At 27.8% G+C, this 22,769-nt stretch overlaps 5 protein-coding genes and 1 long non-coding RNA gene across 7 annotated transcripts; 4 read left to right on the top strand and 2 right to left on the bottom strand.

The window, feature by feature from the left end:
• Nucleotides 1-84: 84 nt before the first annotated feature.
• On the bottom strand, nt 85-6,695 carry LOC141536588 (U2 snRNP-associated SURP motif-containing protein). The gene is given in 17 exon segments (XM_074257222.1): nt 85-883; nt 973-1,127; nt 1,198-1,357; nt 1,638-1,854; nt 1,936-2,309; nt 2,405-2,647; nt 2,729-2,956; nt 3,052-3,156; nt 3,388-3,431; nt 4,053-4,112; nt 4,662-4,825; nt 4,918-5,083; nt 5,165-5,229; nt 5,501-5,915; nt 6,072-6,107; nt 6,109-6,192; nt 6,418-6,695. Coding segments are annotated over 17 exon segments (2,829 nt in total). The 5' UTR covers nt 6,442-6,695; the 3' UTR covers nt 85-594.
• Nucleotides 6,696-7,364: 669 nt separating this feature from the next.
• Msl-2 (male-specific lethal 2) lies at nt 7,365-11,246 on the top strand. 2 transcript variants are annotated; one of them, XM_074257230.1, is made up of 4 exons: nt 7,365-8,280; nt 8,390-8,556; nt 9,195-9,392; nt 9,473-11,246. In XM_074257230.1, exons 1-4 carry the CDS (start codon nt 7,698-7,700, stop codon nt 9,743-9,745), a joined length of 1,221 nt encoding a protein of 406 aa, XP_074113331.1. In that variant the 5' UTR covers nt 7,365-7,697; the 3' UTR covers nt 9,746-11,246. The 2 variants fall into 2 exon arrangements, with proteins under 2 accessions (XP_074113331.1, XP_074113330.1); XM_074257229.1 differs by having other exon boundaries at nt 7,369-8,280; nt 8,390-8,628.
• Nucleotides 11,247-11,326: 80 nt separating this feature from the next.
• LOC141536604 (uncharacterized) lies at nt 11,327-13,965 on the bottom strand. Its single transcript, XR_012480755.1, has 4 exons — nt 13,853-13,965; nt 13,295-13,778; nt 12,696-12,830; nt 11,327-12,193 (listed from the first exon to the last, which is right to left on the bottom strand). It is a non-coding gene; the product is annotated as an uncharacterized LOC141536604 (long non-coding RNA).
• Nucleotides 13,686-15,318, top strand: LOC141536598 (uncharacterized). Its single transcript, XM_074257235.1, has 3 exons — nt 13,686-13,743; nt 13,822-13,969; nt 14,873-15,318. The coding sequence occupies exons 1-3, from the start codon at nt 13,732-13,734 to the stop codon at nt 15,070-15,072; spliced, it is 360 nt and encodes a 119-aa protein (XP_074113336.1). The 5' UTR covers nt 13,686-13,731; the 3' UTR covers nt 15,073-15,318.
• An 853-nt stretch (nt 15,319-16,171) lies between these two features.
• LOC141536590 (uncharacterized) lies at nt 16,172-21,128 on the top strand. Its single transcript, XM_074257223.1, has 10 exons — nt 16,172-16,550; nt 17,200-17,365; nt 17,446-17,597; nt 17,684-17,839; nt 17,908-18,530; nt 18,924-19,047; nt 19,123-19,262; nt 19,340-19,702; nt 19,764-20,126; nt 20,512-21,128. Exons 1-10 carry the CDS (start codon nt 16,312-16,314, stop codon nt 20,652-20,654), a joined length of 2,469 nt encoding a protein of 822 aa, XP_074113324.1. The 5' UTR covers nt 16,172-16,311; the 3' UTR covers nt 20,655-21,128.
• A 139-nt stretch (nt 21,129-21,267) lies between these two features.
• On the top strand, nt 21,268-22,737 carry LOC141536595 (uncharacterized). The gene is made up of 2 exons (XM_074257232.1): nt 21,268-22,183; nt 22,253-22,737. Exons 1-2 carry the CDS (start codon nt 21,865-21,867, stop codon nt 22,729-22,731), a joined length of 798 nt encoding a protein of 265 aa, XP_074113333.1. The 5' UTR covers nt 21,268-21,864; the 3' UTR covers nt 22,732-22,737.
• Nucleotides 22,738-22,769: the final 32 nt, after the last annotated feature.

Genomic DNA, 22,769 nt, shown 5'->3' with positions numbered 1-22,769 from the left:
AAAGTTTTTCTTTTGTTGTTGATGAAAATTATTTGTATTATAAATAAATATATTTTAATAAATAAATATCTGTCAACATAAAAGTGTAATTAATGAGGTCATTTATTTTAATTACGTTATTATACAATGATTAATGATTCATATAAAAAAAAATTATTTATAGCATTAATTTTTATATAATAATTAAATTATTTGATTTAGATAAGGATGAAAAATTTTACCGTAGTTATCAATTCATTTTCAATATTTACAGAATAATTCGCCGGGACCTATCGTTTTATTGATCAACAATTTCTTCTCTATGCAAGCTTATACATTATTAAATATAAATGAAACGTGAATGACTTTAGTGACTATTAACTGATGATTCTATACAATAATTATAATTATTATTTCTATTACTATTATGATAATTATCATAAATTTTTTTTTTGAGTAAAATCTTAAATTTCTTTTTACATATTGTATAAAAACAATAAAAAATACAAATTAAATTGTTTCCATAATTTTGACAATATGAAATAAAATAATTAAAAGTGTCGTAGAATTAATAAGATAGATATAGAAAACAATAACATCCGATTAAGATACCATTTAATATTTATGCTTATGTCTGTGTTTTCTGGGCGATGGCGAAGGTGGACTGCTAAGTCTATGCTTAACAGAACTTCTTGGCGGAGGTGGTGGTGATATTGAAGGAGAACGTACACGTTTTTTACGTTCACTTCTTTCACTAACAGGTGATGATCTCCGTGATGATCGTGAACTTGAAAATACTGGAGATGGGGTTGTACGTATTCGCGGGGGTGATGGAGTTAAAAGAGCACGCTTTTTATAAGGCGATCGTGATCTTCGTTTACTTCTCGGTGATCTACTACGTGATCTATTTTATTTTTAAATTAAAAATTAATTTTATGATGAAAAGTTGAATAATACTATACAATACAATATTAGATTAAAATATTTTATTACCTATAGCGATTACTACTTTTTGGAGGAGGACTAGGTGAAGTTCTTCGTCTGTCTCTATAATGAACTGGTGAGTCGGTTGATGTACTACGTCGTCTTTCTCTTCGTCTATCAGCGTCTCTTTCATCGTTTTTTATTTCTTTCGATTCTTTCTCACTCTGCAACAGATTCATTGAAGTTATCGTTTAAAATAAATAAAAAAAAAAAAATAAATAACTGATTGATTACCTTTCTGATAAGTTTTTTACGATAATGTTCTACTTGAGATTGAATAGTCATTCCTGACTTTAGTGTTCTCCTACCGTTTTCCAATTCATCTTGGTATTGCATTATTTTAACTTCTATTTCACGTAGTCTAGTACGTCTTTCTTCATTGTAATCTCGACTGCTAGAAGTAAAATATTAATTAATTAATTATTTGATTTTTTTATAGTAACTTTAGTTAAATCGCACTATACTTTCTTAAATATTGACATTTTTAAAAATATAAGCTCATTCCGGTGTTACACTCATCAAGAGCTTTCATTTGAGTACCCACATCAATTTTTCATATATTTTGCATGTATAAATATATAAAATAGTTAACAATAGTTAACAAGATACAAGGTCATTTTTTAATTATTGACGTTTTTAAAAATTCTTCTTATTCTCTTAATACTATATATTACCTAGAATCCATACTGGCATCTTGTGAATTAGAGTCCTCATTTTGTTCTAATTCTTCCCATTTACTCGTAGTCATAGCTTGTGCTTCAACTTGATCAGGGTCGACAGTTTCCCATCGTGAAGGTACAAAACCCGCGGGCATTATAGGTTTTTTATCATTCATTTTCTTAGTCTGTGTACGACTATCCTCCATTGGAATACCATCTATATCGTCATCCACTACAATGAGACAGATAAATGATAAATTAAATAAATTTTTATAACATGAATTTGAAATAAAAAAAAAATCTTTATAATTACTTGGAACACCGTCAATGTCATCATAATTACTACTAGGTTGAGGAGTAAGCCCAAGTTTCATAGCTCCTTTCAAAAGTGCTGCACCGTCGAGAGGTATGCCATCCAAATCTTCACCAGTATCTCCGTCAACATCTGATAATGGAGCACCGTCGATATCCTCATCATTAATGGGCTCTGGCTCAGTATTAATTGCAAGGCCGAGGAAAGTATTTTGTAGCTTAAGCAAAAATTCTCGTGGATAAACTGCCCAATCTTCCCAAGCTTTAAATACCCGCATTACACGAATTTTAAAACCTTCTGCTTTTAATCTACTTTCAAAATGTGTGTACGCTTGATGAACTTCGGTAAATATGTCTAATAGACGTGCTTCGAATCTATGAATAAAATAAGTATATAATAACTTATTGACATGAATTATAATTATAATTTTACTAATAATATTTTTAACATAATACAAATAAAGACTTACGCTTTTCTATAAATTGTAGCGTTTGTTATTTTAACACCACAATTATGCAAAATGTCAGAGATGAGGTATAATCTGGCAATTTTTTTATTAGCTGGTGTTTGTAATATAGATAATGACTCATAAATACAGTCACATATTTCTTCAGCTGCTTCAGCATGTTCGATACAAAATACCATTACTTCTGCGACTTTTAAACGTTCTGGAGAAATATTTCTGAGCAAATCTTCCAATCTATCACGTTGGCTAATTCAAAAAATTATTTTCATTTATTAATTTTGTGCATTAATTATGAGCATGTATTTTATTATTATGTTATTTTTTTACCTATTAGATAGACTGCCTCTTCTTGGTTCTTGTCTTTCTTCAATTTCAACTAACTCTTCAGGCATCCCTTGAGTCCAAGGATTCATAGGCGGTGGTCTCCACACACTACCCCTTTTAAACATTCGAAAATCATCCGTACGCCATTCTTTTTGTCCGTCTCCTTGTAATATTGAATATAATTTCCATCGATAATATGTGTGTGCTGGTGAGTAATTTTCAAATAAAAATCTGCAAAAAATAATTGATAATTTTATTAATAAAAATTCATTAATTTAATGCTAAAAATTATTTTATCAGTAAAAAAAAAAAATAAATATATTTACCTAAACATGGGGTTATTCAATTCACGATTCATAATCATAGCCTCGAACATAGGACCTTCGCGAATAACAAATTCCACCATTCTATGTATCAACATGACTAAGTTCCTATAACGCACAATGAAAATTGAAAGATGGGCTCATAAAACTTGCAGAAAAAACGGTGTTTTTTTTTTTTTTTTTTTTTTTTTCTAAGTATTAATTATTCGTTTTTTAAAAATATAAAATTCCTTCACACGTCAATCTCCATCCAGTGGACACGTGTTGATGGAAAGTATAATACTGCGTTTAATACTTACAATAGTGTGACAATACATAACTAAAAAAATCAACAAATACCTTTCCGTTGGAATAACCACTTTGACAACGGCATTCTGCAAAGTCTGTCAAGGTCCAAGATCACAGTATGCAACAGAGTGTGACAGACAGATTTTGAATAGTTGATAGACACAGTATTCAGTATGGGGTTGGTGATGTGCCAGCCCAATTCGTATGCCAAATTTCGTGCCCCGAAGAACGTACGCCAACAAGAAGTCATTACAATAACACAATTTGTAAACGTAGATTAGATTTGTCATTTGACATTTAAACAATAGTCAAGGTTTTAACATCTTCCTTGCCACTTTAATGTATCTTTTACTACTAGTTACTTTTTTATATTCATTTATTTATTCATTTTTTTTTTTCAGCACATCAGTCTCACACTTACCGATTTATTATTCAGACTCTAATAGTCTTAAATTGATGGAAATTGTATACGTAATTTGTATCAATTACTACTTTTATTGACTTTTTAATTAACATCTCTTCACTTCATCCAAATAATTAAAATAAGCAATTTAATTCTATTTATTGACCTTTGATGAGCTCACGGTGTAGTTAATAATGAAAAAAAAGTTAAGACTTTTTTTATGCGCTTTTGCTCTGTTTCTTTGGTTTATTTGATTGACTAATCAATTTTTTTTTGCTTATATTTTTTTCTAACAGAAGTAAATTAATTTTACCTTTTCGAAGTTTTCCTTCTCCTGGGGGTCCGCGCTCTGGAGGTTGCGGATACGTGGTATCTGAGATTACGTTTCAAAAACATGGTTATACGGTTCAAAAATTTTACATGAAAAATGAAAAAAAAAAAAAAAAAAAAAATAATAAAAAAAAATAAAAACGAAATAAAAAAAAAAAAAAAAAAAAAAAATTCGTTAATGATGGCTTATTATAAAGTAATTTAAATGTAAAAAATTATTTTTAGTGCAATATGATGCACTAAAAAAACACAAATTAAAAAAAAAAATTCCATAAAAAGATCGCTGGTAACTATGCTAAATTAATAAATTTACAAACAATTGTCGCGTTTTTTTTTTCCAAAATCCTAACAATTCATCAATGGCTAAACAAATAAAGACATTTTAACGTCTTGATGTTGATTAAATAATGATAATCAACTTTCATAGACACTTAAGGTATTTGATGTTAAATTAAAAAAAAAAAAAAAATGTTTTATAAATCTAAGTAATATATAAGGGGTAAAATATCAAGTAGTAATAAAACGAAATTCGATTGAAGAAGTGATTGAGCGTTTTATTAATTACGCGCTGGGAGTGCTTTGACTGGGATACCTTGTGTCTGTCACGACGATGAGGTTGTGCGTTGAACGGTAAGCCAGAGGGTGGTGGTGGCTGCGTTATCTCCATCAATGCTGGCGGAATGTAAATTGGATGTGGTGGTATTGGTACACTTTTTCCCCAACCTAACTTCATTTCGTACTGCATTATATCACGACCTATTCAATTTATTATTTTTTAAATAAATTAATCCATCTAGATAGAATTCCTTACCAGATAAATAAAATAAAATAAATATGTGATAATTTACCATTCAAGTTTTTTAACGCTCTTTCACCATCCTTACGACTCATAAATGCAACAAATCCACAGTTCCGTTGTCTAGCCTTTTCCTCATCACTTCTTGGCCACATTATTTTTATACTTGCTAAAGGACCAAATTTACCAAATATTTCCATCAATTGTTGTTCTGTGATCTAGTAAAATAATTAACATCGATAAAGATTAAATGAAAAAATTTAATTTCATACTCAAAAAATTTAATTAATGATACTTACTTTAGGGTTTAAATTACCCAAATATAAATTAGTCGTATTAGGATCACCGTTGTCAAAAGAACCATCTAAAAATAGTATTTTAAGATAATTAAAAATGAATATTACTTAATTTAGAGCTTTCAGAAAAGGGTAATGAAAAAGGATAAAGGATTAAATGGATTACCCTCGTAAATCATAGATAAAAAGTGAGGATCATCGAAATAATTGCGTAGAGCTTTTCGTGAATCACAAAAATTAGGACTAGTGCCTAATTTAAAAAAAATTAAAATGCTTTTTTTGATAGTGAAAAATAAAATAAAAATAATAATATTAATATTTATGTAAGCAATATCATACCCTCAACTGACTTTAAAGCAGCCAGCATTGGATCGTCAGAAGCTTGAGACATAACAACATTTTTAACAACGCCTTTATACTTATGCCTCTCTTCTCTTTCTTCTTGAATCATTTTTAATTCTTCTTTAAATGTCTCTAGATTACTTTTCTTCTTTTCACCTTCTTTCTTTTTTTTCCCAAGCCTATCTAATTTACGCTCGTTGGAACCAAGTAATTTAGCATACTCCTGCGCTTGCTCAGCTGACGAGCGACTATCAACTAATTCAGATATTTTCGATTGTGGTTTATACAATTTTCCTTTGTCTTTAGTATCTTCTTGCCTTTTTCCAGCATCATAAGTGCCGGCTTTTATCCATACTTTACTAGTTGTTTTATTTGGAGTTTCTTGAAATGTTGCTACGAACTCTTCGAAAGCCTTTAAATTGGAAATTAATTAAATACAGTAAATCATTTTAATTAGAATTATAAATACATTAATAACTATCAGCTGTTGACAATAGATGTAATAAAAAAACAGTGTAGTTTTTTTGCTTATTAATATATTTAAAAAAAAAAAAAAAAAAATATTTACTTGAGCTGCTGCTTGCTCTTGTTCTTTTTTTTTTTTTCTGCTCCTCTAATTCTTTTTTACTCTGCGGTCGTTTTCCCATCGTGCCAATGGAGAAAGCCTTCAGCTTTTGCTCGTTAATTTGCTGTTTACAAATTAACAGAAATTATTATAAAAATACTAAACAAATTGTATGTAAAAAAAATGAAAAAAAGCATGCAAATTTTTTTAATTTATTGTTGTAGTAATATAAATTTTAAAATAAAAAAAAAACTCAAAAATTTTTATAGTTAATTTAATTTGATAAGAAATTTAATCTCTAGGGCAATAAGTTCTTAATTTTTGTAATTAAATGGAGTAAAATATTTACCTTCATTATTGCTTTTTCCGCCATTCTTGATATATCTAAAAAGCTAACCTACAATACGAGTATCATAATAAAATAATAATTGTAAAACTAATTATTATAAAAATTAAGACGGATATATGTATACATTAGGGCTAAAAAAATCAGTACTTAAAAAACTTTTGCGTCGTTAAGTTTAAGCAACCGTTGGTGAACACATCTGATGATTAAAAAATTTAATTTTACCAAAAAATCTTTATATTTTCACTGAGCCACTTGAAGACACACTTTCAAGATTTTTTTTTCTACTGCTCTTTATTGTATTTCAATTATCCGTGAAGTTAACCACTTTTGGGTAGTCAGTGCTGTCAAAACACACAAACTTAAAAAATTCAAACATCACTCGGAAGTTGGCGCACTTTTTCAAAAATAAAAAATTTTTATTAGAATTTAGCATTTGATTTTTGTTAATTATAAATTAAGCAATTAAATATTGAGAAAACAAATTAATTTAATTTTTTTTTAATTTTACACCCCTTTCTATAAAAACTAAAAATTTATTTTTAAATTTCAGATCTTGATTCAATTTAGGTAACCAAACAAAAAATAACGTACTGAAGTTAGCGGTCAGCTGTCAATTTAAAAAATTTTTTTAACAAATTAATTACAATAAAAAAGTGCTTTTAAAAATTTTCACTTGTAATTTTTATTAATTTTCACATGTAAAACTTTTTAATTAAATTTTTTTTTAATAATTTAATTGCTATAAAATTATTAAAAAAATTTTTTAATGTCTGTCAAATTCAGTGTTATAAAATAACAGTGCCAACTTCAATGCAGTTGTCAACACTGCTTCTATTCAATAATTTTTTCTCAATAAATTAGATTAAAAATAGAAAACAATGAAAACCCGTAATTATTTACAAAGTTAAATTTTTATGCAACAATAATTACACCGTAATATTTATTTTAAAAAAAGTTAATAGGAATTTTTAAATAACTTTGATTGTCTATCTGCTCTCCAAAAAACTTTATAACAAACAAAAAGTACTAGCGGTATAAAAAAAAATGTTGATCTAGTGCCTAGTGTTAAAATAATTTTAACAATGGCGACTGTTTTGTTTGTGCAAAAAAATGGTTATACCATTCGGTAATGCATAGAATAATTAATAAAATGAATATACCTAATTATTTAAGGTAGTCCAAAAAATAATATTTATTTATAATAGATGGATTGTTGATCGATAATAGTTAATTATTAAATTGTGTGTAAGTGAATGTATAGGATAAAATAAAACAAAATAATGAATGCAACGAGTTTATATGTATCAACATGTCGGCTTGTATTGCAAGCCGACGCTGAAGATTCAAATTCATGGACAGATTTATACAGATTAGTACCATATTTAAGGCAAAGTCTGAGCTGTACTGTATGCTCGAATCTTTTGATAGAACCTCATACACCAACGGAAACAAATTGTCAACATCATGTGTGTAGAGGTTGTCGTGGTGGCCGTAAAAAATTAAAACCATCCTGTGGCTGGTGCAAGGATTACGACAAATATATTGAAAATGTACAACTACGAATATTATTACAGTGTTACAAAAAGTTGTGTGAATATCTCACAAGTACTAATATTTACCGTAGTCTTATCATTACTGTGTCTTCAAATGCTTCGAGCAATAGTGCTGCTGTGGTTGGTGCCACCAGTCTTATTGAACTCATTCAAGAAGGCACAGGTTTTAAAGATGAATTTAAAAGCAATGCTGGTTTATCTAAATCTGCTTACAGTATATTGCCTTGTGTTTACACTAGTACAACGTCAACACAAACACAAGCTAACACATTACAGCCAACCGTTGACCCATTGGCAACATCTGTACCTGGTAATTTATTTAATTTTATTGGCTTTGGTGTTTTTTTTTTAATTAATTAATTAATTTATTTATTTATTTGTCAATTCATTTCCAATTATTTATTATTTATTTTTTATAGAATCTCCAACAATAAGAACTGTCTCAAATGGATCATCAATATACTCTGTGATGTATGCAGGCTCGGGTAATAAAATAACAATAAAACGCAAAGCTGCCACTTCTGTTGAAGACACTGATCTCAGCCAACAGGATACTGATAATCCGTCGAGAGGAACTGTAGGAGGGGTAAAATGCATTCCATCTTCACAACTTTCATACGGAACTTGTTCTCCAAAAAAATCGTCAAAGGGCAGCAAAGTAATTTTTCTTACAAACTTGTCATATCATGTCATGCAATATCTTTTTTTTTTTCTTCAATTAATGATTGTCATTTCGATTACAAAAAAAACTGCCCGAACATTAATAATAACATCTAATCATACTCTTGCTTCTCTAAAATCATCATCTTCATCTTCTATATTAATAACTAGCTGTTACCCGAATTGTATTTTTAAATCTAGACTTAAATTTAATTGGAGTATTGTCTTAACTTGCTCAGATTTTAAATTCCATCGGATTGGCTTGTACCTTTTTATCCATGTGATAATTCTAGCTAATATTCATTGTAACTTTCAATTTGCAATCACTATATTATTTGGATCCTATGGGAGCTAGAGCTTGGAAATTTGAAATTTTCATTCTTAACATCCAACCCCGTAGCAAAAGTAATATTCCTACCAAATTTGAAGTCTCTACTCCTTATAGTTCCAGAGATATCGTGATGAGTCACTACATACCTAAAAATCTCTTATATATGTATAGATTTTCATAAATTAATAAATAATAATTGCTCATTTAATAAATTATGGAATAATTTATTGCAGTCATCAACAAGCTTCAAAAAACCAAGATCTAACTCAACAAGAAGCAAAAGAAAAGGATGTAGGTGTGGAAATGCTACGGCAATACCAGGAAAATTAACGTGTTGTGGTCAAAGATGTCCTTGTTATGTTGAAAGTAAGCCGTGTATTGAATGTAGATGTCGAGGATGTAGAAACCCTCATACTGCTGATGGTTTGAAAGTAATTTTATTATTTTTTTTTAATTTTTATTTATTTAATAGAATTAATTGTTAAATAATTAATATTATTTGATATTTTAGATCAGGCCACATATACCAGAGCTACACAATTTACAGTTACAGCTCTCGAGTCCACTTGATTGTGATAGTTTAAGTTCTGATACACTTAGTTCAGTACAACAATGTTTATCAACATCACCAACAACCATTCAAGTACTAAATGTTTATTCAACACCACGATTAGACATTGATAATGTACCACAAAACCTTCCTGCAGCTTTACTTGTTGGTGAAGATGCGATAGTTAGTACAGAAAGTGAAGCTGATGATAGTGATATTCAAATTGACGTGTGACAACGTCAATAAAGGCACTATTGAAGTGCAAATTAATAAATTTTTTTTTAATTGATTTATTTTGATAAAGTAATTTTGTTTTACTATTAATTATGATTGCGGGATTTGTAAAAAATGTAAAACAAGTAGATTGTTGAAGAGGATGGTTATATAGTTTTATAATTGAATTTATCTAGTGGATTTTTTGTATATACAAGTCAATTGTAGGTACATGTAATTTTATTGTATTTTTTATTTGATAAATATTCATTTTAAATCCAGTATTTCAGTTTAATGACCAATCACTAATGATCGAGATTTTTAATATTTTATTTTTTTTTTATGAATTGGTTTATTAACAATATTTTTATTAATAATAAAAATAAAGCGATAGTGTTTAGTAGAAAAAAAGCTTTTTTAAATGATAAATAGTTTATCATAAAGTTGGTAAATTGAGATTTTTAAACGAAAAATTAAGAGTTAGGTATAAACACATGGATAGAAAAAAAAAAAATAAATGGTTTTTACGAAAAAATTGTAGTTGAAAATGTTTTAAGTTTTATAAAATTTAGACGGCATACAAAAAAAAATATTTGTCTTTAATTAAACACTATCGTTTTTTTTATTTCTTGACATTTAAAAAAAGAAATTAACGCTTGTCTTATTTTGATAATCTTTGTAATTTTACTATTAAAAATTACGTAATATCAATGATAAAAAACCGTCACAGTATAGAATTTTAATTAATTTATTTCATCACCAAAAAAAATAAATAAATAACAGATTTTTGAAAATATTTAGGCATAAATGTTCGCAATAAATTTTTTACGGCCACAGTGATATTTTTTTTTCAATTTTACTTTATATTTTTTTTTTTTTTATTAATCCAATATACTTAGCCGTAAGTAATTTTCTAAGATAAAGAATTAACTTTTATACTTCTGATAATTACGTCACGACTTGAATTTTTTTCTAAATAGGGTTCCAAATTTCATGAGTACTCTATACTAGAAAAAAATTTTAAATAATCTAATTGTATATACTAATGAAAATAAAAATAAAAATAAATAAAAACAAAATTGTAATTTGTTTAAGAAATATAAATATTATATTGTAACAAAGATTGTTAAAAAATGAAGGCTATTGGAAAAATGTAATGTTGACATGCTTGAATTATTTTCGTTAATATACTACCTATGACTTTTTGTTATTATTATTATTCAATTGAATTGAAAAAATAAGACAAAAAATTGTGGTTAAATTTTAAAATAACCATTATTTAAATTTGTACAAAATTATATTAATAAAATTTTAATAGAAATTAAATGTATAAAGCAACACTAAATTCTAGGAGTTTTATTTTAACCAGAGGTATAGTTGTATAAACACCAAAAATATCTAACTTGCAGATAAATATCGTTTGAATTAAAATAGTAAGTAATGAAAAATGAATTTTTTAAAAACCATTGTATTTAATTGACAAGAAAACAAAAAATATAATGCAATTAATATTAATGAAGAATACATTTTTTCATTAAAGATTTTTAGCTTTTAGTAATTTATACTGTTTAGGATGAAGAAATAGATGCGGGTGAAGAAAAATTGTTCTGAGCTAACATTTGGAAATTTTTAATTTTAATTTTTCCTACAATAATTTTTTCTCAGATAAAAAAAAGTTTTCTTAAATCAAGTAAATAATTTTGAAGAATTTTATCTTCTTGATTTGAGAAGAAAAATTCTTAAACTAAAAAATTTTTCTTCTTTTAAGTAAATTTTACTTGATTCAAAAATTTTTCATTTTGATTGAAAACAACAAAACTCTTCTAAATAATTTTCTTGGTTCAAAAATTTATTTTTAATTTAAGCTACTACTTTAAAACTCTTAAATTTTTCAAATTCTCATTTTCTCGCACGATGTCCAATTTAAATGTAAGTTACTCGATGAATTTAAAACTGGTTCTTGAAGTAAATGAAATTATTTGATTAAACTGAAAGAATCTGTGTAAACGCTAACTAATGACTTTCAATAATTAATCCGCAAAACATTAAGTAAGTGATATGTCTTTCTTAATAACGTCAATTAAATTATATCCAGAAGAAACTTTATCGCAATCAATTACAATCATTTATTAAATCCATTAATCAAAGTATCTATTGTGAACTATTTATCTTATTTATATATTTATATTTCCCAAGAAATAATAGAAATATAAATACTTATTATATTTTTTATTTTTTTAGCAGTATCCATCAGAGTGCCGGCAACAATTTATTCACGATTTGCTCGGGGCATTTATGGGTTACTACATATATAAATACAATCATAGATCTTAGTTGGTGACTCGGACATAAACAAGATCATAATTCAGTTTGAGATGGATAGCAGTCTTGAGTAGCGATTGTTACGTTTATCACGTAGCCTTAGGCCTCGGAAATCTCCAGCGTAACGTAACTATGACGTTTTTTGATCTCATTCAAATAAAGAAAAAGTTTTTATTTTTTTAAAATCTTTATGCGAATTTTTATGACATTAAAGTTAGCTGTCACTTGACAATTTTTTAATTTTTTTTAACAAATAAATTTCTTCCAAAAAATTATTTTTAAAAAATTGCATCTGTAATTTTTTAAAAATTCTAAATGTAAATTTTTTTTATAAATTTTTTTTGCAATAATTTATTTGTTACAAAAATTCTTAAAATTAATTTAGCCGACATCTAAACTTTTTTACAATTTTTTTTGTCAATAAAATTAAAACAAAAAAATTTATCAATAAAATTAAAACAAAAAAATTTTTTTTAAAAATTACACATGTAGAAAATTTTAAAAATTATTCATGCAATTTTTAAAAATGTTTTTTTTTATAATTGAATAATTGAAAAAAAAAAAAAAAAAAAATCAAAAAATTAAAAACGTCGGCTAAATTTAATTTGTAAATTTTTTTTTCATACTCAATTTTTATTATTAAATTTACCTTGATGCAAAATTATGCCTCCAGGGATCTTGCATCGAATGACACTTCTGTCGTCGTAATTGACAAGACACTGCAATAATAGTTTTGTTTGGTCACAAATACTTTGGCTCGCCGTGTAGGTCCCTCACCCCTTACCTGAAACAGGTCGTGAATTTAATCACAAAGAATGAAAGATATGTCGTGTTTAAAAGGAAATAATTCTGGCGCAAGATTATAAAAAACTAAAAGGATTTACTGGATACACGTTACACTCAATAGAAAAATAAAAAAAAAAAAACACAAATTTTATCAAGCATACGTCCACATTTATATTTATTTTATTATTATAAAATTACGTAAATGTTCAATGATATTTGTAACAGTGAAAGTTCATATATACTTTTGGGAACATGTGAAATTCAAGATGCGTACAAGGAAATTATTGCACCGGTCTAGGTCTAGTATGGATTACATTTTTGCATAAGGCGTATTAAATATTTAATACCATTTATCATAATGATTTATTTGTTTTTTTTTTGTTTCAGCAAATTTATAATTAAAGCACTTTAAACAATATCGAAAATTTAAATTATAGATCATAAGAAATAAGTTTACCTTACCCAATATAATTGCTTTCCCATTATCTATTGATAGACACAATCGATCATCAATTGATTGATTCCAAATGAAGGTTTTTTTTTTTTTTTTTTTTTTTTTAGCAAATGAGTTTTTAAAATAATACTCTTTTAGAAAGGCTCATGATCTAGAACTGTTTATATATCAATATTACATTGTTGTGCTGTATATTTGTAACATTGCAATAATCTTAGCGGTGTTATTGACAATTCCCGCGTCTGTATGTGCATTTTGTTACTCTCACGATTCAGATCGTTGTATTTACTACAAACTCGATTTCGTCACATAATCTATCCCCCGCATGAAAAGACTAGACAACTTTAGTATAAAAGGGGTGTGTCTAGACACTATCTGCATCAGTTACAAGTAACTATCATCTGTGTAAGCATCGTTTGAAATCAATCGTTATTTCAATCCCATCATGAACACTCTGGTAAGCAGATTTGCATCTATAAATTTCTGTAGAATCTGTAATAAAATTAATTTAATAATTCATTTTTAAATTATTTAGGTAATCATCATGCTCTTTGCTCTGGCTGCACCTATCTTTGGTGAAGACGCTGTTGAGCCGAAGAAACAGGAAAAACGTGGAGTTATTGGTCTTGGATACCCAGGATACGCTGGTCATTATGGTGGAGGCCATGCTTATGGTTACCATGGTAATTATTTATATTTAAAATTACAATTTTCAGTAAATTAGTTAAACAACTTGGAGAAAAATCCGGTAATTATTTTTTTTTGATTCTGCTTGTTTTTAAGGCGCATTTATGATTAAAAATGTCGTGAAAGAAAAAAATAAAAATTTCAATAGCTTTTTTGCCTTCAAAAGTTGAAAAATATTTTTTTTTATGTTTTTGATTTATTTTTTTTAACAATTAAAAAAAAAAGTTAAATATCACAATTTTCTAAAAAATTTATAAATTTTTTTGAAAATTTGTTAAAATTGTGACAATCAATTTTTTTTTTTAAATGTTCGTTTTTTTTATGTATTTTTTGGAAAAAAAATATATCAGTAAAATCAAATAGAAATTTCATTCAAAAAAATTCAAATCATTTCAAATTGTTTTTAATCACTTCAAATTAGATTTCTATTAAATTGATAATTTTTGTTCGTCATTTAGAACATAATCTTTAAAAAAAATTCAATTTTTTTAAAAATATTTAATAATATTTTTTATTATTATTCATAATTAATTTATTAAAATTATGATATAGAATCAACGAAAAAAAATTATACATTTAATATTCGTCTTATAATTTTATAATTTAATCGATTTTCATATAATACTTCCAAAAATTTTAATTTAGAAGCTACAAGTTTAAAAGCTTCGATTCAACCTTACATAAATCAAAAATCCTGATCTACTATCATAAAGTCTGTTAAAAAATCAGATATTTTGATAAGATAAATCATAAATTTTAAACAAATTAATTAATAAGTATTTACATTTACGTAACATTGAGATTTATTTATAACACGTTTAAGTAATAAGATATATTATCTAAGATCGTGTGAGAAGACATGTACATTAATCCAACGGTATAAAAATAATTTTTTTCAGGACTTGGACATGGTTACGCGAGCGCACCTTACTACTCAGCTTTAAATCACGGAGTAGTATCACCGATATTGAGTCACTCAGCTTACTCTGCTCATGTAGCTCCCGCACATGCTTACGGTGGTTACCATTCACCTTTGTACACTTCCCCTCTTCGTCTTGGTTACCACGGCTTGGGCCATGGGTACTACAACAGCTGGTAATTGGTAAATGTGAATTGTTCACGAGGAGACTACTCTTCATCTTGATCATTCTTCTGGCAATAGCTCCTACAAGTATCAAGAGTCAACTTTGAATGATTATCATCTAATCAGAATCTAAAATTAATTATTTTTTCTCAATTTTCTTTAAATGAATAACAAAATTTCAATAATTAATTATTTTTTATTGTAACTTACTTTTAACTATCTGACTTCTTTTGAATAAAAATTTTTTTTCAATAATTCAAAGTTTTTTTTTTTTTTTTTTTTTTAAAGTTCATTTTTATTTTATCCCAATGAAAAATATATGAAAAATATATCAAAATACATGTAGGTACTCAAATTAAAGCTTTTGATGAGTGTAACATAAAAATGAGCTTATATCTTTAAAAACATCAATATTTAAGAAAGTACAGTGCAATTTAACAAAAGTAATTATTTAATAAATCAAAATTTTATTTATTTATAGTTCACAAGTCACGGCAGTCACATAGTGACTGCAAGGTTGCTAATTTCCTTTGAACTATCTATCAGAAATCTTCAATGTGATAATATTTATATAAAAAATTGATAAATATTTCTTATCTTAGCTAACAATAATAATATCAATGATGTGATTCGTAATTATGAATCATAGCATCAAATTCAACAACAGTAGTATGAAACATCGAATTTATGTAGCTATAGCTTATAAGCATTAAAAGTTATCTTTACTTGGTGATATTTCGATTTTCAGAAACATTTTGTAATAATATTTTAGTGATTCACGGATTTATTAAATATTTCACAAGTTATGACCGTATTTATACAAGTTCTCCCTTTGATACGCCCGATAAGATAACAAGAAAATAAGGTGCAGCTAATGAGTTTGAGTATTGATCAACAATAATTTATTGCTCTCATTACTATTTAAAGTAATTTCACATGACCCCTTTGATAGAGCAATAAATATAAACATTTAAACTCATAAAACCTTATAATAAAGCTTATCAGAAAATTATTCATAGAATGACGAATAATAAAACCTATTGATACTCTCAACGAGAAGAATAGAAGGGGAAACTTACTCATGGGATAAGGTATCTTATCAACGATAAAATGATTAGAGAATTTGGTACAACGTTGTGAGGTGTGGTACTACTTCTTTAGTCGGTGTGAAATAGTTACATATCATCTTATTTTCACATCATTCTAAATAAGAAGACTAAGTATAAAAAATTGTGTGAAGTATTATCAATCAAGATGAGAGTGATTGCGTTTTTAATAGCGATTGGAATTTTTTCTTGTGTTCAAACACAAGAAAATGCTCTACGTAAACTGTCGAGTGGATTATTAGAGTGTTATAATAGTTCATTTGTCGTTTTGAAAGATAATCACTTGCCGTATACAATGGACACTTTTATTGCGATCTTAAGAAAAATTGAAGATTCGCCAAGTTTTAATATGGATTTACGTCAGTTTACTGTTTCTTTACTTCATCGGTCAGTTTCTTCTCGTTTTACTTTTAGAATAATATTTTATTTGATAATTACAAATATAAAAAAAAGAAAAATTAACTTGAGTCAAGTAATTTTTAAGAACTTCATCTTCTTAATTTGAGAAGAAAAATTCTTAAACTAAGAAATTGTTCTTTTTTTAAGTTAATTTTTCTTGATTCAAGAATTTTTCGATGAAAATTAATTTAGCAAATATTTAATAATTTTTTTAACAAATAAATTATAGCAAAAAAAATTGACGTATAAAAATTAAAAAAAATTAAAAACGCAATTTTTTAAGAATAATTTTACAAACCAAATTTGTTTGTTAAAAAAAAATTTTAAAATGTTCAAGATTGCTAACTTTGATATCATAATTTTTCGTTTTGATTTAAGATAATTTTTTTTTCAGTTAAATAATTTATTTATTTAGTAAATTAATGCCAATCGGCTTTGTACAGTAATTAAAGTAAATATAAATACAAGAGAGAAGTCGTAAATTAATTATGATGGTAATAATAATGGGAGAAATTACTAAATTTATAATAATAAGTAAAAGTTGTAATAAAAATATAATGATATTTAAAATTAATTTAATTTGATTTTATTTGCGCGATAATTATAACACTATTATTTTTAACCACACCAAATACAGGTTCCGACAAGATGGCATAATCGAAAATACCGAATCAAAACCAGCTCTAGGTGTCATTCCGTATGCATCAAATTCATTTCAGTTCTACAAAAATGCTGCTATTCTAAAATTAATTCAAGGAAACGCTTTACATTTCCCCAACTCATCTATTTCTTTATTAGAAAGAGTAAAAATTTTCTGACTTATTTATTTACATTGAAGAAAAATTATATTGTAAACTAAGTATTACTTTTTTTTTTTTTTTAGTGTACATTACATTTTATTTTATCAAGTACAATTGACTTTAAAGAGCGAGGGGACGAATCAATAACTTGCCAAACACAAAATAGTCAATATCGGTGGAAAAGAAATATTGATAAAGGAACTGGCGACGTTGAAACATTATCTCCGGAAGAACTGTAAGAATTTTATTTTTCACCATCTATTTATTTTTCTTAAAGATTAATTTTTTTTTCTTAATTTTTTCTGAAAAAATAAAATTTAGAGAGATTATTAAAAAGAAAAATAATGAATCTAAAGAAGGAGATTTTGGTCCTAACTCATTTTATCCTGTCTTACCACCAAATCATCCAGAAAATGCGCAATATAAACAGTCAATGACTAGCAAATGTCCATTAGAGAGTGGAATAATTCATACCAAGTAAGCTAACAGTAGTTTCAATCAATTGTAATTGATTATTGTTGCCAATATGACTATTTGTAATTTAGATGGGGTACAGTAGCCGGTGGAACTTTATTAGCAGGAATAGCAGCAGCTTTACAGCCAGAAAAGATAAGAATCAGTGACTTCAGAAACTGGCGATTAAATGAAAATTTATCAGATGTTAGAGTGGACAATAAATGGCTTGCTACTCTTGCTGGTGATCTAGCTGAAGTAGTCATCCGTCAGGGTCCTTTTAAAAATCTAGACGAACGTTTTCAAATAGGAATTGAGGGTCACTGGAATTCAACAGTGTCTCAAAAATATTATTTTCTAAATGAAGATGAAAATTTTCTAAATGATGTTGAATTCACTGCCGCTGAAGTGCGTGGTGATCTTGACGGACTTATTTTAGCAAACACTGTCATGACATGGTACCAGAGCATACCTTCACTTAGGCTCTCGCAGATTTTCGACATGTACTACAGCGACCGTGGGTTGTTCAATGTGTCCACAAGGGCTTGCGATCGAAGAGCTTTGCTCACTAGTGTTGCACCAAATGATACCACTTCTGCTCAGGTTTACGCAGCTTCTTTAGCGTTAGAAAAAGATATACTTCTTGCTTCAATGCCTACAGATCACATTAATAGTCTTTCTGTAAAGGCTACCAATGAACTTTTTAATTTTATTCGTAAGTTGTATTTTATTTATGGTTATTATTATCTATATTTTTAAAGATATAAGCTTATCTTGACATTACACTCATCAAGACCTTTCATTTGAGTACCTACATCAATTTTTTATATATTTTATATATTTATATATATTATATATATAAATATATGAAAAATATATAAAAAATGCATGTGGGTACTCAAATAAAAGCTCTTGATGAGTGTAACATCGGGATGAGTTTATATCTTTAAAAAAGTCAATAGTTAAAAGTTTTTTGCACACTTTGTAAAAACAAATATTGAGTCTTGGCTGCTAAAGGACTTGCAGTCCTGCGACCATTCAAGTAAACGCATTATATTACATTACATTAAAAGTAATAAATAATATTTAATGAAATAAAAATTTTTAGCTTCATCTTTGAATAACGATCTTGGATGTGATGCAAATTTACGGTTATTTAATCGTCTCGCTATTGATTTAACTATTTTTATTGATACCAATTGGAAGTTTCCAGCAATTCAGCCAATTCTTACGTAAATATTTTATTTTATTTTTTTTTTTATTATCAAATATTTTTAAATTATATTAAAAATTTAAATTATTTTTAGGCTTCTATTGGAAAATTGTGAAATAAATAAATACGCCAGTAATTTTACCCTGATAAATGCATTTGATGGTAACGTTCTTATTAATAGTTCAAACAGTATCTTGGACTTTTATAATTTCAATGAAACTCAGTATTCTTCACGTAAGTTTAAAAATATATTCTGATGAAATATTAATTGCTTATTTGATGAAATTAATATTAAAATAATTTCATTACAGTTACAATGTTTAAAAATGGATTTGATTTACCAAAGAGTTTGGAAGTTTTAAAAGCAAGAGAGGAACAAAAATTAAACAGAGAATGGGAGAGTAAAATTGGTGGACAGCGATCAGAAATCGTGTTGATTTTACCTTCTGCGACAGCTTCTATTTCTGACAGCGATAAAAATTTTTGTTTAGACAGGCTTAAGACGTTAAGAGAAACAGTTCCTGACGCTACGCTTCTTTTCTTGACTCCTGGATCTAAAGACAAGTGGGCTGAGATGACAGTCGACTCGGTAAATGACATTGTTTCATTTAGCAACGGAAATACTAAAGAAAACTCTGCACAAATAATTAATTTGGTCAATCGAATGAAGCAAGGTACTTTCAACTGTTGATTAATTATCAGTTTATCAATGAATAATTGAAAATATATTTTTAGTTCCTCGGCGACTAATTAATACGCAATGTGGAGCATCTTATACTTCTAGTGGAAGCTCAGAATCCTATACCAACTACTTAGAGCCATCTGGAATAACTTTTTACAGATTACATCCAAATTATTTTTATAAAACTGAAGAAGAAAACTTACCAACTATAAAAATTCAGAGTTACAGTGGTACACGCTTGACTATCTGTACATCTCGGGATCCGATTAATATCAATGTAACAGCTTCTAATTGTGTCACTACTGACACACATTCAGAAACAATTTATTGTCCAGATCCTACATATATTCATCAGTGCAAACCTTTTTACTTGTCAATTGCTGCTAACGATCATTCATATAGCCCATGCAATGCTGGTAAGTTTCTAAGAGAAATAATTTTTTATGTCCAGAATTTTTTAATTCTTTTAATTTTTTAATTCCGCTGTCAATTTAAAAAATTTTTTTAACAAATTAATTACAATGAAAAAATGCTTCTAAAAATTTTCACTTGTAATTTTTATCAATTTTCACATGTGAAATTTTTTAATTAATTTTTTTTTAAATAATTTAATTGCTATAAAATTATAAAAAAATTTTTAATACCTGTCAACTTCAGTATTATTCTTGGTGTTACAAAGTTATAAGGATTTTTGTGAAGCACCAAAAAAATTTCCCTTTTTTCGTTTTTTCAAAAAAATTTTTTCGTTTTTTTAAATTTCACAGTGGCTTTCCCCCTTTAATATTTTTTTTTTTTTTACAGAACCAGAACGATGTAGGTATCCGGATATGACGAAGTATACAATTTCCTACGAAAATCTTGTTTGCGTTTGCTCGGCGAGTTCAGCTATTATCTCACCAATTGTTTATTTTATAACAATAATGTATATTTATACCAGACATTAGTCACAAAAAATTTCAAAAGGTTTATAAAAAAAAATTAATTTTAAACATTTGGTTAATTTTTATACTTACTTGTTTCATATTTTTAAATACTATATTTTGACAACTTATCTGTTAGTTTAATCAATCGTATTTCAGATTAGTCACTCCCATTAACATCTGTAATATTTTACTAATATATATTTATCTAAGATATCCCTGATTAAAAATATTGATTGAAAAGTATTGGGAATCAGTCACCCTATGTGAACTGTATATCTATATATACATGAAAAAGAATTGAAATTATTCAAAAGTATTCTAATTTCATCATTTTTAATCCTTTTCAATCAATATTTTTAACCAGGGATAATTTATATGCTAAAAAATATAAAAATAAAAATAAAAATAAAATACTCAAATCAACGTATCTCCATTTTATTTAAAAATTTTCTTTGTATTTTACAGATGAAAGGCAATAAAAATTCATTAACTAAATTTGGTATTTAATATCTTACAATTTCCTTCAACAGGTTTACTTATTACGTTTATAATAATAATTATTATTATATTTATTTTTTGCGATCGTTCGTAAATTCCTACTCTAAATATCCTTTGATGTTTGATTTTAAATGTAATTTTAAAGGTTTTAGGCCGAAAATTATTATTAGGATATTGAATCGGTAAAGAATTCTCGGTGATTGTTTGTGGTGATGATTTGTGCCTATTTTATTTTTAACTAAAAAGTTTTCTTTTGGAAAAAAATTTTGAATAAATTAAATTTAAAATTTTTCTAGCAACAGAGTTCAATTAATAAAAATCAAACGATAAAAATCAAATGATTATTATTATGCCTCTAGTACAAAGTGCACGCGTTTTTTGATCGCTTACTCTCGTACGGTTTTAGTGGTGAAATATAGACGTTTAGTGTACAATAGTTAGCTCAATTACGTGTTAAGAGCTACTGCACATTCTGAATAATTAATTTCAATCGGGCGAAATCATTTAGTTCAGGAAAATTGTATTTTATTGTGCTGTTGGCCGTAGGCATGTGTGGATCGCAAACTCAGCAGTATACATCCGGAAATCGCAAGCAGATCGACCGATTCGGATACTACTCTCAACTGATTTGCAGCAACTCCCATTATAATTACCTAGGTCTCTTACTCCAATTGCCAACACAAGAACACATTTAGATACATTAAATATATGCTCTCTTAACGCTCAATCACTAATGGCTCACTTATGTGAATTCAGAGAATACTTTAGACTGAACCCATATCACGTCATTGGCGTGGTCGAAACCTGGCTAACCAATCCAATTGAAGATCAACAAATTGAACTACCTGGATACTCTCTCCTCAGGGTTGATCGTCACAACAAACGTGGTGGAGGTGTTGCGCTCTACTTCAAAAAAGAACTTTGCGCACAATTAATCAGCTCATCTGTGGGTGCTGGAGACATCATACTTCCTGAATACCTTATCGCTGAGGTCTGGGGCCCTTCACAATATAAAGTCCTAGTTGCTGTAGTCTATCGTCCACCTAAATCAGGTTTTATGAATATTTTTGAAGATGATTTTTCAGCTAGACTAGTTAATTACAAATTTGCCTGTGTTCTAGGGGACTTTAATATTGACTTACAGGCTAACAATGACAAAGTCACCAGATTGAAAGACTTCTTCACACGAACCGGGCTTTATGTTGTTCCGATGCAGCCCACCGACCACACAGCAGAGGCCAATACGTGGATCGATTTATGGGCGGTCAGCCAAATGCTGCAGCTTGGTGCGTGGGGCCAATCACAGCAGCCGTTCCTGTCATCTCATGACCTTATATACATCAGCCTAAAGTATAAACCCCCTAAACCGATCAGGCGATATGTTCGTTACATGGCATGGAATGAGGCTGACAATGATTTAGCAGCAGAGATTGTGAATTCGTGGATGGAAGAACTCAGTGGTGGCCCTGACGAGGTTGATACACCTGATGTGCACTTACACAAGCTAAATAGACTCATCGAAAATCTTGTTGAACGGTGTGTTCCCACTCGGGAATTCTACGCAAAGCCAGTGACGGATTTAGGCTTGATGCCGCCCTAGGCCCTGTTTATCGCGCCGCCCTTAATGTTAGAATAAAT

The sequence above is a fragment of the Cotesia typhae genome, unplaced genomic scaffold, assembly GCF_013202065.1.
Source record: "Cotesia typhae breed Kobodo isofemale line unplaced genomic scaffold, CoteBio_Ctyphae scaffold_152, whole genome shotgun sequence".
Taxonomy (NCBI): domain Eukaryota; kingdom Metazoa; phylum Arthropoda; class Insecta; order Hymenoptera; family Braconidae; genus Cotesia; species Cotesia typhae.
This window is presented reverse-complemented; position numbering and strand designations above follow the sequence as displayed.

Bases quoted from the DNA above. Each gene is read 5' to 3' on its own strand.
- LOC141536590 (XM_074257223.1), top strand. From the start codon at position 16,312: ATGAGAGTGATTGCGTTTTTAATAGCGATTGGAATTTTTTCTTGTGTT. The intron at 16,551-17,199 runs GTCAGTTTCTTC...CACCAAATACAG, and splicing joins ACTGTTTCTTTACTTCATCG to GTTCCGACAAGATGGCATAA. The intron at 18,531-18,923 runs GTAAGTTGTATT...AAAAATTTTTAG, and splicing joins TGAACTTTTTAATTTTATTC to CTTCATCTTTGAATAACGAT.
- LOC141536598 (XM_074257235.1), top strand. The intron at 13,970-14,872 runs GTAATTATTTAT...AATTTTTTTCAG, and splicing joins CCATGCTTATGGTTACCATG to GACTTGGACATGGTTACGCG.
- LOC141536595 (XM_074257232.1), top strand. From the start codon at position 21,865: ATGGCTCACTTATGTGAATTCAGAGAATACTTTAGACTGAACCCATAT. The intron at 22,184-22,252 runs GTTTTATGAATA...CCTGTGTTCTAG, and splicing joins CTATCGTCCACCTAAATCAG to GGGACTTTAATATTGACTTA.
- Msl-2 (XM_074257229.1), top strand. From the start codon at position 7,698: ATGAATGCAACGAGTTTATATGTATCAACATGTCGGCTTGTATTGCAA. The intron at 8,281-8,389 runs GTAATTTATTTA...TATTTTTTATAG, and splicing joins ATTGGCAACATCTGTACCTG to AATCTCCAACAATAAGAACT. The intron at 8,629-9,194 runs GTAATTTTTCTT...AATTTATTGCAG, and splicing joins AATCGTCAAAGGGCAGCAAA to TCATCAACAAGCTTCAAAAA.